Source organism: Rhincodon typus, chromosome 35 (assembly GCF_021869965.1).
Source record: "Rhincodon typus isolate 14 chromosome 35, sRhiTyp1.1, whole genome shotgun sequence".
Taxonomy (NCBI): domain Eukaryota; kingdom Metazoa; phylum Chordata; class Chondrichthyes; order Orectolobiformes; family Rhincodontidae; genus Rhincodon; species Rhincodon typus.
This window is the reverse complement of record NC_063366.1, coordinates 15,404,562-15,420,359: the sequence shown is the minus strand read 5'-3', so window position 1 is coordinate 15,420,359 and position 15,798 is coordinate 15,404,562. Positions and strand designations below refer to the sequence as shown.

The 15,798-nt window shown below is 43.8% G+C and overlaps 1 protein-coding gene across 5 annotated transcripts in view; it reads right to left on the bottom strand.

Moving 5' to 3' along the window:
* Nucleotides 1-2,275: 2,275 nt before the first annotated feature.
* LOC125486999 (carcinoembryonic antigen-related cell adhesion molecule 1-like) overlaps nucleotides 2,276-15,798 on the bottom strand; it is a 24,457-nt gene continuing 10,934 nt past the window's right edge. For 2 of the 5 annotated variants that reach the window (XM_048616745.1, XM_048616749.1), the window contains exons 3-5: nucleotides 12,055-12,324; nucleotides 11,671-11,755; nucleotides 2,276-2,379 (exon numbers count right to left, since the gene is read on the bottom strand). In XM_048616745.1, coding sequence (XP_048472702.1) covers nucleotides 2,313-2,379; nucleotides 11,671-11,755; nucleotides 12,055-12,324 — 422 coding nt within the window. In that variant the 3' untranslated portion in view covers nucleotides 2,276-2,312. The other 3 variants (XM_048616746.1, XM_048616748.1, XM_048616747.1) reach the window with 3 other exon arrangements.

The window sequence follows — 15,798 nt, the reverse complement described above, 5'->3', positions numbered from 1 at the left end:
TTGTCCCTTCCTGCACTGTCTGTTTTACATAATTGTTTCAGCTTCTGGAGTGTGAACGGAAAAGGTTGGGAATGCACAGCAGGTTAGCCCACATCTTTAAAGGAAAATGATTGTTGACTAGAGTTCCCACCAGGATTCTCCCAAACCTCCCATTTAACTTCCAGTGAATCCCAGAGGAATGGCTTAAATAATGGTGGGTGCAGTTGGTTTCTAGGGATTTCTGTCAGTAAGGCAGAATGGGAGCACAGCGCCCTGACAAACACACACACACACGCACACACACACACACACACACACACACACACAGACACACACACAGACATACACACAGGCACACGCTGATACACACAGATGTACTCACGGATCAGACAATCCTGTCTCTTCAGGAACACCTCTCCAGATTGGCGTAGTGAGTGAAAGTCTCTGGCCTTAATTACAAAATCCAGTTGGGCGTGAAGAGGATGCTGCGTTTTACTGTCAAACCAGTACATTTCCAATGCCCAGAGTTGACGGGTCAGGTCTCGGCTGGAAAGGGCAGGGTGCAAAGACACCTGGGTATCCTCGTGCACCAGTTGCTAAAAGTCAGCATGCAGGTGCAGTAGGGGAGGAGGAAGGCAAATGTTGGCCTTTACAGCTAGAAGACTAAAGTACAGGAGCAGGGATGTCTTACTGCAATTGTACAGTTCCTTGGTGAGACCACACCTGGAGTATTATTAGACAGTAAGAACTACAGCTGCCGGAGTTAGAGATAACTGCCAACCCAAAAAGTCAGCTTTCCTGCTCCTGTGATGCTGCCTGGCCTGCTGTGTTCCGCCAGCTCCACACTGTGTTATACCTGGAGTATTATGTGCAGTTTTGGTCTCCTTAACTGAAGAAGGATGTTCTGGCGATGGAGGGAGTGCAAATTGATTCCTGGGATGGCAGGGTTGGTGTATGAAGAGAGACTGGAGCAGCTGGCATTATATTCTCATGTTGCTCCTAAGTACAGTAAAACCTTGTGTATCATCCTCAAACCAGCACAGTTTGGAATGCTCTGCAGGAATTAGTTTGGGAAACAACGTATCACTGAGTGAATCCGCTTGCAAACTGGATTAAAGTAAGTACAGCTACAATCAGTGAGATAGGACCGTCTGTCGGAGGAGTTAGCACACTAGTGAGAGTGAACAGGGTTAATACGGGATACAGACGCAGACGGTAACATTGGGACTGGGGAAGGAGTTACTGATCTACAATGTGTGTGGATCAAGGGATCATTCCGCGCCATTTCTGTCACCTCAGTACAGATACAACCCGTTCGGCGGGGGTTACGGTAGCAGTTGCTGAGTGACAGTGGGGGACTGCAGGATTAATGTCTGTACAAAAACAGTCAGTGACACAGAGATAATTCAGTGGCTGAATAAGGAAGGCAACAAAACGGTTAATAATAGAATCCCTACAGTCCGGGAAAAGGCCATTCGGTCCAGCGAGTCAGTACTGACCCTATGAAAATCATCCCACCCCGACAAATCCCTGTAACCCTGCATTTTCCACGACTAACCCACCTAACTTGCACATCTTTGGACTACGGGGGAGAACCAGAGCAGAAACGGAGAGAGCGAGCAATTGCCACACAAAGGCTGGAACCAAAGCCGGCTCCCTGGTGCTGTGAGACAGCAGTGTGAACCACTGAGCCACCGTCCCACCCTGAGAGTGCAGTAGCTCAGTCTGTTTTTTTTTTGTTTTGGACGGTATTTGAAAGAGAGAAGGTTGGTGTTATATTGATCTGCACTTTTATAACAATGATTGTGTCATTTTAACCTGACTCTCACTTGCTTACTCTACTTGGACATGCTGTGTGATCACAGATCATCGAACCTAACGGTTATTGTTATTTGGGTGCAGAGCTTGCTTTGTTATTGGACATTTGGAAAACGTGAGCCTCCATCACATTCCGTTATCGCTGTCCCTTTTTTTGTTATTGATGCCTTGATGTCAGGAATATGTGCAAAAAAAAATAAACCTCTCTTTGAATTCATCAGCGCTGCCTTTTGATCAGTTATTTTGTGTCCATTTCTGGTAAATTCATTGACATTTATCATTAAAGGGGTCATTTTGGAAGTTTCGAGACTTTTGACAGTGTTTATTGAGAGCGGAGTTTCAGTCACTCACTCACATGCAGTTAAGTGAAACTGAACTCAGGTTGTAAGATCATATTCGACTCTAAGCGTGAACTCTGGTCTCTCTCTCCACAGACGAACCTGCTGAGTTTCTCCAGCACTTTTCCTTTCTATTTCAGATCTCCAGCATCCGCAATGGTTTGATTTAATCTCCGTTTATAAAATTTGTAGTGCCATTCTGCCGTTGTTGTTATGAATAGGTCGATTCCGCGCCCTCTCGCTACTGGTCAGGGGAAAAAAAGAGCCCTTTGAAATTTTAACTACAGCTTGAATTGCTCAATGAATACGCTGATCTTCTGGAAGCGAGAGTGCTACGGAAGTGATGGTAGAGTGATGCAAGTGGCGATAGGTGAAGATTGAGGTACGGTAGTGTAGGTAGGGGTAGAGCGGTGGAAGTGGCGATAGAGCGATGCAGGATTTGATAGGGCAACGAAGGTTGAGATACAGGAGCGCAGGGAGCGATAGAGCAAGTGGAAGTGGCGAGAGAGCATTGAGGCTTACGATAGACGAGATGAGAATTAGAGCCAGGTCACAGTGGAGCTGTGCACTCACGTATTTCAAATGTTACAGGGAGGATAGAAAGAGAGGCAAGAGAGGAGGGGGAACAGCGTTTTGAATAAGGAAAACATTACTGCTCTAATTAGAGAAGATATATCTGAAAAATCGTTCTGTGAAAATAGATAGATTGAAATTAGAAATAAGAAAGGAATGATCACCTTGATTGGATTGTACTATAGGCCCCCAACAATCAGAGGGAAACTGAGGAGCAAGTATGTAGAGACATATGTGAGAATAATAAGGCTGCAACAGTAGATGATTTTAATTTTCCAAACATTGACTGGTACTACCATAGTGCAAAAGGTTTGGAATGTGAAGAATTTGTTAAATGTGTTCAAGAAAATTTTCGTTATCAATACGTAATACTCCTACTAGAGAAGGAGCAAAACTTGATCTTCTCTTGGATAATAAGGCAGGCAAGTGACTGAAGTGATAGTAGGTGAGTACTTTGGGTAGAGTAATCATAATTCTATTAGTTTTAAAATTGTTGTGGAAAGGCTAAGCCTTCCTTAAAAATTCGAAGTTCCTAATTGGAGTAAGCCAAAATTTAATGATATGAGACAAGAACTTTCAGAAGTTGATTGGTGTAGACTGTTTGCAGGTAAAGGGACTCTGGTAAGTGGGAGGCTTTCAAAAGTGTGATAACAAGAGTTCAGAAGATAGTAGAGTTCCAGTAAAATTAAAAAAAAATATATATAATGGATATGGACAACTGGGTTTAAATGAGATAACACAGTGTGGAGCTGGAGGGACACAGCAGGCCAGGCAGCATCAGAGGAACAGGAAAGCTGACGTTTCGGTCGGGATCCTTCTTCAGAAATGGGCAGTTTAAATGAATCTCTTGAACAGTATAAAGAGTGTATGGGCATTCTTAAGAGGGACACCAGAAGTCAAAGAGGAGATATGAGGCAGCTTTGGCAGTTAAGGTGAAAGATCATTCAAAGAGATTCTACAAATATATTAAGCGCAAGAAAGCAACTAGAGAGATAGGGCCCCTTAAAGATCAAAGAAGTTATCTTTGTGTTCAACCTCAGAGAAGGATAGATAGTAATGAATATTTCACATCAGTGTTTATTGTGGAAGAAGAAATGGAGGCTAGAGAACGCAGGGAAATAAATATTGATGTTTTGAAAACAGTTCACATTACAGAAGAGGAATTGCTGGCGGCCTTAGAAAATATAAAGGTAGACAAATCTCTGGGACCTGATCTAGTGTATGCCAGAAAATTGTGGGAGGTTAGGCAATGAATTGCAGGGCCCATTGTCAAAATATTTGTATCACCTATAACTATGAAGTGAGATGCTGGATTACTGGTGAGTGTCTAATGCTGTGCCCTTCCTTCAGAAGGGATGCAATTAGAAGGCTGGCAACTACAGACCTGTAAGTCTGACTTTAGTGGTGAGTAAGTTATTGGAGGTGACTCTGAAAGGTAGAATTTATCGGCATTTGGAGAGGCAAGGAATGATTAAGGATAATCAGCATGGTTTTGTGTGAGGGAAATTGTGTAACCAAGTAGAAGGATGATGGCAGACCAGTAGACGTGGTTTACTTGAGCTTTAGTAAAGCCTTTGGCAAGGTTCCACACGGTGGACTAATTAGTACATGGGATTCAGGTTGAGCTTGCCAATTGGATACAAACTTGACATAATGGCAGAAGATAGAGCGTGATGTGGAGAGTTGTTTTCTGGCCTGGAGGCTTATTCACAGCGCTGTTCCTCAGGGATCAGTGTTGAGTGCATTTTTGTTGTCATATATATAAATGATTTAGATGAGAATATCGAATACTTGGCTCATAAGTTTGCGTATGCCACCAAAATTGGTGGTATAGTGTACAGTGAAGAAGGTTATCTAAGATTACAAAGATATCTTGATCAATTGAATCAATGGACTGAGAAGTACCAGATTGAATTTAATTTGGATAAATGCTAGGTATTGCATTTTGGTAAAACAAACGAGGACAGAATTTATAAGTTAATGGTAGGTCTTGGGTAGGGTTGTAGAACAAGACACCTCAAGGTTCAGATACATAGTTCTTCAAAATTTGTGTCACATATAGACAGGGTGGTTAAGAAGGTGATCAGCATGCTTGCCTTCAACATTGATATCAGAGTTCATGATGAGGTTTTACAGGATATTGGTGAGGACTCTTCTGGAGTACTGTGTCCCATTCTGGTCACCCTATTATAGGTAGTATATTATTAAGCCGGACAGGGTTCAGAAAAGATTTACCAGAATGTTGCCGGTAATGGAGGGTTTGAGTTACAAGGAGAGGCTGTGACCTTTTTTCACTGGAGTGTAGGAGATTGGCATTGACGTTATAGAAGTTTGTAAAATCATGAGATAAGGGGAATGGTAGGTGTATTTTCCCTCTGGGGGGGTGGGGTGGATTTCAAAACTGGGGGGCATTTTTAAGGTGAGAGGAGAAAGATTTAAAAAACAAACATAAAGGGCAACTGTTTTACACAGAGTGGCTTGTGTGTGGAATGAACGTTTAGAGGAAGTGATGGATGCGGGTACAGTTACAAAGTTGAAAAGTCATTTGGATAAGTATGTGAATAGGGAAGATTAGGAGGGATGTGTGCCAAATGCAGGTAGGCGGGACTAGTTAAGTTTGGGCTTATGGTCGGCATGGACTGGTTGGACCGAAGGGTCTGTTTCCGTGCTGCATGACTCTATAACCTTTGAATCAGACCTCAAAAATCTCCATTTGCGTGTTTTATGCAAAATGTTCAGGTTAAAGATTAAATTTATCATTCGGGCTGGCTTGATTTTCACACTCCTTTGTTAACGACGATTGATTTTTAAATGTTGAATTGTTTGCGAAATAATTTAGCCACGTCGCCCTGTTCACTTCAACTGCACATTCCAATCCTGCCCAATTTCAGAAGGAGATTCTCATCTGAGCCAGTTCCTGTTGCTGTCATATTCAGGCGCTGGTAACCGGAGTTAACCGTGTGCCGGACAACACAGCTTCTCTTTCTGTTCCGGGGCTTTTGCCGTCTCCGTTAAGTGGTGGTGTCCCTACCTCTGGAGTAGATGACCTCGGGTTCAAACTGTGTTATAACATCTCCGAACACGGTGACTAGAAAATAGGATTTTAAAAAAAAAAGGTTGGCTCGGAAATGTCGAAACGATATTTCAGGCCCCGCCACATATTCACTTTATCTAAAGGTCCTTTATATAAGGGTCATCCCCTTATCCAGCCCGTTAGATACACCGATGCTATTCTCCTCGACTTCTCCTGGGCCATTCTCCCAGATTTCGTTTTTGTAGGATTTATGAAATTATTAAAGTGTCCCATGTTCCTAATTCAATTTATAAAGGATCGCTGTTGAAGCAAAGCCAGCAGACACTTGCATTGTGGAACGGAATCAAGATTAAACATGACATAAGGAGGAACAGAGCGGGAGATTGGGACTAGTGGGGACCAACTACACACGGCGCCTTCTAGCAGCATGGGCCGAACGGCCTCCCTGTGTTTTGCACGGTTTTCTAATTTGATGTTAACCGGCTGTTGTGTTCATGTTAACCTTCCCGCTGCTGCTCACAGCGTTACGCAATTTCAAACAATTCCCCTACCTGCTCCGCCCCGTGTGGAGAACTTGATCAGGAATTATAAACTGCCCATTCCTTTCCGATACTGATGTTGTGTTTGATCTTATTACAGCCTCTGGAAGCGGTGCTATTTCCCTGACTGTCCCTCAGAAAGAAGTGTACGGGACAGTGAACCAATCTTTCAGTCTCTCTGTCTCCTAATCCACACGCACACCCTCCTCCACTTTAAGGATCCATAGAACAGTACAGCACAGTACAGGCCCTTCGGCCCACGATGTTGTGCTGAACTTTTACCCGAAACCTAAGGTCTATCTAACCTCCACCCCTACCTTATACTATCATCCATATGCCTGTCTAATAGCCGCTTAAATGCCCCTAATGAGGCCGACTCCACTACCCTCTCCGGCAATGCATTCCACGCCCCGACCACTTTCTGAAGAAAGAACCTACCTCTGATGTCTCCCCTATATCTACCTCCACTCACTTTGTAACTATGCCCCCTCATAATACCTACCTCCACCCTAGGTAAAAGTCTCTGGCTGTCCACTCTATCTATACGTCTGATTATTTTGTACACCTCTATCAAGTCACCTCTCATCCTTCGTCGTTCTAAAGAGAAAAACCTTACTTCTCTCAACCTTTCCTTGTAAGACCTTCCCTCCATTCCAGGCAACATTCTGGTAAATCTCCTCTGCATCTTTTCCAACACTTACCCATCCTTCCTGTAATGAGGAGAACTGGACACAGTACTCCAGATGCGGCCGAAACAGGGTTTTGTACAGCTGAAGCATAACTTCACGGCTCTTGAACTCAATCCCTCTATTAATGAAAGCTAACACACCATACATCTTCTTAACAACTCTCTCCACCTGGGTGGCAGCTTTCAGGGAACTGTGGACATGAACCCCAAGATCCCTCTGCTTCTCCACACTGCCAAGAATCTTTCCGTTAACCCTGTATTCTGCTTTCAAATTTGTCCTTCCAAAATGAATCACCTCACACTTTTCAGTGCTAAACTCCATCTGCCACTTCTCCGCCCAACTCTGCAAACTATCAATGTCCCTTTGTAATCTAGAACAGCCCTCCGCACTATCCACAACTCGACCCACCTTCGTATCATCCGCGAATTTACTAATCCACCCTTCCACTCCTACATCCAAATCATTTACAAAAAATCACAAATAGAAGAGAACCCAGAACAGATCCTTGTGGTACACCACTCATAACTCTGAAGTGCAAAGGGACTTGGGAGTCTTAGTTCAGCATTCTCTTAAGGTAAACTTGCAGGTTGAGTTGGTAGTTGGGAAAGCAAATACAATGTTGGCATTTATTTCAAGAGGACTAGAATATAAAAGCAGGGATGCACTTCTGAGGCTTTGTAAGGCTTTGATCAGACCACATTTAGCATATTGTGAGCAATTTTGGGCCCCATACTTCAGGAAGGATGTACTGGCCCTGAAGCAGATTTGGAGGAGGCTCACCAGAATGGTCCCAGGAATGAAAAGTGTAACATATGAGGAATGTTTGAGGACTCTGGATCTATATTGGATGGAGTTTAAAAGAATGAGGGGGGAATCTAATTGAAACTTACAGAATACTGAATGGCCTGGACAGAGTGTACATTGGAAGATATTTCCACTAGGAGGAGAGATTAGGACCCGAGGGCACAGCCTTAGAGTAAAGGCAAGAACCTTTATATCGGAGGTAAGGAGAAACGTTTTCAGCCTGAGAGTGGTGAATCTATGGAATTCATTGCCACAGAAGGCTGTGGAGGCCAGGTCATTGAGTATATTTAAGACAGAGATGGATAGCTTTTTGATTGTTGCAGGGAATCAAAAGTTACAGGGAGAAAGCGGGAGAATGGGGTTGAGAAACTTAGCCATGATTGATTGGCGGAGCAGACTCGATGGGCCGAATGGCCTAATTTCGGCTCCTATGCCTTATAGTCTTATCGAGCTCACCTCGATTCAGAACCTGGATCATTGTGTCTGCGGGATTTACAGGCCAGTGACAGTGGTGTGTATGCGACGGCAGTTTATACAGATGCTGTGGACAGAGCTACTAAAGGGAATGTGACTTTATCAGACCACAACCAGACAGGCAAGAGTTTACAATCTGCCGTAATCTGGCTGCTCTTTGCTTGTGGAGAGACATTACGGATCTGCACTCTGCTGCCGCCTGGGAAGCAAGCGGTGTGTTCCCGAGGGAATTGGTAAGGAATGATGCCAGTCCGCTTTGAACCGTGAACGTTCCTGTTACAGGCCCCCACCCGCTAAACGGCCGAGGAATAGCAGAGAGCTCCGTGTGCCTGGAGCCTGTGTGTTCTGCTGTTCGGGCCAGAGACATTGGGACAAAATGACATAAGCTTCACCTGGAGACGCGGGTGTCCCGGGGATGTCGTAAAATTCTAATCATTTCAAGAGCTGTTGGGATCGAACAACTTCAGAAAATACTCAGACACTGCCAGACTGACGTTGTAATAAATTTAGACCATGCAATCGACTATATTTCGTCCTCAATTTATCCCCGTTCCTCACTTCACACACTGGCACGTGAGTAGCATTTGATGGGATTTACATGGGAACTCTTGCCCTCAAGTTTAGGGTGTTCCCGGAGAATCCTCCCACCCTACCCCAGCCCCCATGAATATTCTCTCATGGAAACCCTCCCTGAGGTTAACTCTTGACGTAGAATCAGTGCAACCTTGAACCAGTGCGTGTCCGAGATGTGGATAACCGCGGCGCTGGCGTCTGTTGGAACAGCGTTTTGTTTTTACGAACCGCGGGACCAGGGTAGCCCTGGGTTCAAATCGACCTGCTCCAGCCGTGTGTCTTAACCCAGCAGACCAGATTGTTTGAAACTGTCTATAGGAGGTGGGCTGCACCGTGTGGGTCAGCATTTATTACACATCCCTCCCTACTTGCCCTGGAGGCGATGGTCTTAAATGACCTTCATAAATGCAGCAGTTCTTGGGAACGGAGGGACTCTTTTTTAATTTCCAAGAGTGACAGATCTCAACATTTCCATAGTAACGTAAAAGCAGCAGATTTTTTTTTAAATTCTAAAAAGGTCTCAGAGACGATCGAGCTCATCTGGTCACCTCCACGGTAAACCTAAAACAAAAACTTCCACTTCAGCATGAGAAATAACAGTCTGCCTCATTCGGCTCTGCTGGGAATTCCGCTCCTGTGACAGCTGTGGGGCAAACATCTGTTAGGTAAGCTTCCGGAATTATGTCAAATCTCCGCTCAGATGGAGCAGTAGTTTAAGGACGGAGATTGAGAGGTTGCAGATTCTCTCACATCTTCAGTTTCCCCCGCGCATCCGACAGTCACGACTCAACGTTCGTGGGGAAAAAAAAAAGTTAGTAATAGAGCGCGTTCTGTGAATTGTCATTCCTCAGCTGTGTAGCTTTCTGCCCTAGTTCTCAAGGTGCTGTGGGCCCAGCATGACAATTATGTAGACTTGGGAACAGACCGGGGTGTAGCTGGAGAAGGGACAGTATCTGACCTCTCCGTGACATAGGATCCTACAGCGCGGAAGCAGGCCATTCAGCCCATCGAGCTCACACCAACTCTCCGAACAGCATACCACCTTATCTCAGTAACCCCGTATTTCTACATCCCTGGTTATTGCAGGCACCTTAGCACCTGCCAATTCACCTAACCCGCACATCCTCGGACTGTGGGAGGAAACCAGAGCACGCAGACATGGTCAGAATGAACAAACTCCACACAGTCACTCCAGGGAGGATTCGAACCTGGGTCCGTGGTGCTGTGAGGCAGCAATGCTAACAACTGAGCCAACGTGACCCTCCCTCTGCTTGTTCTTCAGGGGGTGGACTGGTGAGGGGTGTTTGGTATTGAGGAACAGGAGTCATGTTCCTAGTGAGCTGTATCAGGGATTAAGTACGCCACCTCTAGAGGAAAAAACACCTGATTGCAACTACTACATTGTTAACGCCTGTCATCAAATCTAAAAATTTATTTAGTTTGAATCCATTTAATGATGGTGTCGTGAAAAACAAACTATCTCAGTAAGAGAGGAGGTAGCAGAAATACTGAATGCGTGAAAAATTGACAAATTGGAGGTACTAGATCAACCCGCTAATATTAAATGTTATGACACCAGACCTGGATGAGATACTGAGGGAATAAGAATGGAAATTGCATAGGTACTGCATAATTATGTAATAGTGCTTAGATATACTGATAGCTTCAGAGGGTTAAAAAAATTGCAACGTCACATTTTTGTTTAAAAAGGGTTTTAAGACCGTGGTTTTCCAGCGGTAAATAATAATAGCCAAAGGGGCACAGGGCACAATTTGCAGATGATACAAACTTATAGTTACAGCTATAGGAAGTAAGAGATGGCAATAGAAATGAAGGCTGGTGGAATAGACAAATGCGTGATAGATAAGATTTCATGCAGAGAAGTGTAACTTGATATACCCTAACCAAAATATTAGATGTAAACCAAAGACTGGAGTTCTAAATGATGTGCAGGAACAATGAGACCCTGGAGGGTGGGGTACATGTGTACCAATCATTAAAGATTGTTGAGAAAGTGGCTAAAGTGAGGTTTTATAAATAGAGGCATAAATTACAAAAGGAAGGCAGGCTGGAACTTTATTTTAGAAAATGTTTAAGCGTAACTAGAATATTGCACTAAACTCCGGGCACCTTTCTTTAGAAAGAAGGTAGTGAAGGTTTTAGACTGAGTGAAGAAAATATTTCAGGAATGAGGATTTTGGTTTTACTGGCAATTTGCAGAAATGGAGTTATTCTTACACCAAAGTGGAGATTTGGGTGCGATTTGATAGAGATATTTAAAAGACAGGTCTAGACAGAGCAAAACGGGAGAAACTATTTCTGTTCCTGGATGGCTCAAGAAACTTTAAGGCAATTGGCAAATAAAATGGCAACATGCAAACTGCATTTTACTCAATGTGTGGCTATAATTTGGAATGGATTGCCTGTAGGGTTCGTTGATTAGTACTCAATCATTAGTTTTCAAAAGGAGATTAGTTAAACACACAAATGAATCAATGTTCCAGATTATAACGAAGTGGAACTAACTGAATTACTGTTGTGGAGAACCAGCATGGGATAAATTACTTTTCCGTACTGAAGCCACTATCATTTTATAACTATGAATCTCATGGTATTCCAGGTTAACATACCATTTATCTTCCTGAGTTATTTCTGCACTTACGTTAATTTCCTGGAATTCAAGTATAAGGCCATCCAATCTTTTAGCATTTAAAAAATATTCTGCAAATTACTTTTCCTTTCTATCTCACTTATTTCTTGTAAGATAATCTTTCTTCCTTACACATGTTTCTGTGTTGAATTTCTGACAATTCCCACCTTTCATCCCAACTGAATTACCAAATACTCACCATGCAATTACTCCTAGGAGCATGGCCAAACACACAACAATGGCTGGAACCAACGCAAATTGACCTCTGGAATTAGGTCCATAACCTACAAAATAAAATGAAAAAAATTGTCTTTTTGATTAAATCTTTACAGAAAGCAATACCTTTTATCAATTATAAATTTATAGAGATTTGTAAAACATCCTGTGGCCATTTCAAATAAGTGCAGTGTCCTCTTAATGCAGAAAGACTCCAATCACAGTTGTGGCTCAGGAACACTGATGTTTGTGAGTTAGGATATTGTACATGAAGATACAATGATTAGGTTAGATGAAGAGTAAAGGCAAAAATGGCTACTTCATGTGCTGTAGACACCACAATTTCATGTAAGCTTGACACACTTACTCTTAATGGATAGTTGGTAGGTGGTGTTGTTTTGGCCGACTGGGTTTACAACAGTGCACGTATAATAACCAGAGTCCGACTTCCGAGCGTTCCAAATGAATAAAGTTCTGTTGTCCTCCGACATCCAATGACGTTCATGAGCCGGGAGTGCCAGTCGCCCTTTGGTCCACTGAACAGAATGGGCCTTCCCCCTCTGCACCACACAGTTCAGCATCACTGTGTGGTGCTCGAGGCTGTAGTTACTGGAAATGGTGGGTGTGGGGAGAGGATCTGGAGAAAGACAAAAACACAAGAGCTTTTCTCTTTAACCAACCCACTTCCGCTTATTCAGTATCTTTCAACTCCAGAGATTCACAAAGCACTTTACAATCAAAGAAATACAGCCTCTGCCGTTATGTAGGAAAATCAACTGCTAACGTGTACACAGCAAGGTATCACTATGCAAAGTCTGATGTTTAGAGCAATTGGAAATGCTGGAATGAGATATGGGAGTCTTTTCTGGACTTCATAATAGCAGCATGGTCACATATTCACTGGCAAAGATGTTATAAATCTGAAACAATTGAAGATATTCCTTTCTAACAAGGACAGCAGATCAGCCATGATGCCACTGAATGGCAGAGCAGCCTTATTGGGCCAAATGGCCTGCTTCTGCTCCTACACCTTATGGTAAGGCAGAATCATAGAAGGAGGTCATTTGGCCCATCATGCCTGCACCACTTCTACTTCTCGTGACAATCTCCTGCTTTTTCATCATATCCCTGTAAACCTTTAGTATTCCAATAAACGTTCATTGCTCCCCTGAATGCCTCAACTGAACTTGCCTCCACACATTTCCAGGCAGTACATTATTATTATTACATTACATTACATACAGTACCTTAGAATCCTAGAGATATACAGCACAGAAACAAACCCTTCAGTCCAACTCTTCCATGCCAACCAGATATCTTAAATAAATCTAGTCCAATTTGCCAGCATTTGGTCCATATCCCTCTCAACCCTTTTATTCATATACCCATCCAGATGCCTTTTAAATGGTGTTATTGTACCAGCCTCCACCACTTCCTCTGACAGATCATTCCATACACGTACCACCCTCTGTGTGAAAAAGTTGCCCCTTAGGTCCCTTTTAAATTTTACCCCTCTCACCTTAAACCTGTGCCCTCTAGTTTTGGACTCCTCTACTTTGGGGAAAAGGCCTTGTCTATTTATCCTATCCACGCCCCTCATGATTTTAAAAACTTCTAGAAGGCCACCCCTCAGCCTCTGATGCTCCAGAGAAAACAGCCCCAGCACACTCAGCCAGTTAAATGCTCCAACCCTGACAACATCCTGGCAAATCTTTACTGAACCCTTTCAAATTTCACAATACCCTTCCTATAGCAGGGAGACCAGAACTGCACACAGTATTCCAAATGTGGCTTAACGTAAATCCACTGAGAAATGTTGTAGCTTCTTATTATATCACATTTCAAAAGTAAAACAAAGTGGGGGAGGTGCAGTTTCCTTACATTCTGGTCAATTGACACCCCAGTACCTGGACACATCACCTAATTGTGGAAATTTGCTGTAAACCATTTGTAATTGCTTGATAGGACAGAACAGAAATATTGCTAAAAGAAGGCACTAAGTTGAAACTTTCTGTCTTGCACTCATCATGGAATGTGAGAAACAGACTTGGGAACACCAATTCCACCCCCCCTCCCAGCATGAGGAGTGAATCAATAATGGCCCAATCATATTCAGCCAGAACTTTTAATCAGAAATCTTAACTCTCAGGTAGACTTTATTCGGTACCCCAGATCAGAGTAACAAAAGAGGGACTACAGTCTGTGCATAAACGCAACACAGGCTCCTCAAAAGTAGCCTGGAGGAGTCTGTGAACCTACTTAACCTTTGGTTGCACAGGACTGCCACGAGCAGTCTATCAGGGCTAATAGCCCCCACTGTAATCCATTGACTAGACCTGTGAATGCGCACCTTGGCCAGGGTCAGAACCACAGGGATGTCCTTCAAATTGAATAGTCCCTCTGGGGCTGCAGCTGCATACACTCAGCCCTTGTACAGCCTCAGTCTTTTATTGAACAAGGTTCTGCTTAAGACAATGTTCATCTCCATTGTATGATTATTCTTAAATTAACCTGTTTGGATGATACACCTCCATGATCAATATATCCTTAACTGGCACTTAAACGCACGCCTTCTGACCCAGAAGTAGGAACACTACCATTTTCTTCTGATTAATCTGACATAGTTAAAAGTTAGAAGTCCTCAAAACCTGACTTCCAATCTAAAATATCCCTTTTATTTCACCTATTGCACCTTGCTCAAATTCCACACAACCCTCCAAAACAAAGTCAGTGACACATATCATAAAGCTGCTGGCTGATTTCTCAGTGATACGTGGAAATCTGTTCATTGCACTTTCAACAAGACCAATCTAATTGAGAAATACAATGCTCTTGATGCATCATTAAGTCCGTAAATAGATATGTTCAATCTCCTTGGCTTTCCCTTCCATATCACCTGCTAGTTTAAATGGTTTCAAAAAACATTGCCCTCAGAATTGCTGTTTCTCTGATCACACAAATGAACATATGATTTAGGAGCAGGAGGTGGTCGTTCGGCCCCTCTAGCCTGTTCTCTTCATTTGATAACATCGTGTTGATCTGATGATAGCCTCAACTCCATGTTCTCGCCTATCCAGATACACTTTGACCCCCTTGCCAGTCAAGAATCTGCCTTCAAATATTTAACAGCACCATCTTTATCATTCTGTTGTGACTTCCAGAGACTCTCAACGCTCAGAAAAGTAATTCCCTCAGTTCCACATTAAATGGCAGATACTTTACTTTTAAAATGTGCCCCTGGTTCTAATCACCCTTAGGGAAAAAATACACTCCCTTCATAGTGTATCAGAGATAGTAGGACCTGCAGATGCTGGAAAATCTGAGATAACAAGGTGTAGAGCTGGATGAACACAGCAGGCCAAGCAGCATCATAGGAGCAGGAAGGCTGATGTTTCGGGCCTAGACCCTTCATCAGAAATGGGGGAGGGGAAGGGGGTTCTGAAATAAGTAGGGAGAGAGGGGCAGGCGGATAGAAGATGGATAGAGGAGAACATAGGTGGAGAGGAGACAGACAGGTCAAACAGGCGGGGATGGAGCCAGTAAAGGTGAGTGTAGGTGGGGAGGTAGGGAGGAGATACGTCAGTCCAGGGAGGACGGGCAGGTCAAGGGGGCAGGATGAGGTTAGTAGGTAGGAAATGGGGGTGCGGCTTGAGGTGGGAGGAGGGGATAGGTGGGAGGAAGAACAGGTTAGGGAGGCGGGGACGAGCTGGGCTGGTTTTGGGATGCGGTAGGGGGAGGGGAGATTTTGAAGCTTGTGAAATCCACATTGATACCATTGGGCTGCAGGGTTCCCAAGCGGAATATGAGTTGCTGTTCCTGCAACTTTCGGGTAGCATCGTTGTGGCACTGCAGGAGGCCCAGGATGGACATGTCGTCTGAGGAATGGGAGGGGGAGTTGAAATGGTTCGCAACTGGGAGGTGCAGTTGTTTATTACGAACCAAGCGTAGGTGTTCTGCAAAGCGGTCCCCGAGCCTCCGCTTGGTTTCCCCGATGTAGAGGAGGCCACAATGGGTACAGCTGATGCAGTATACCACATTAGCAGATGTGCAGGTGAACATCTGCTTGATGTGGAAAGTCTTCTTGGGGCCTGGGATGGGGGTGAGGGAGGAG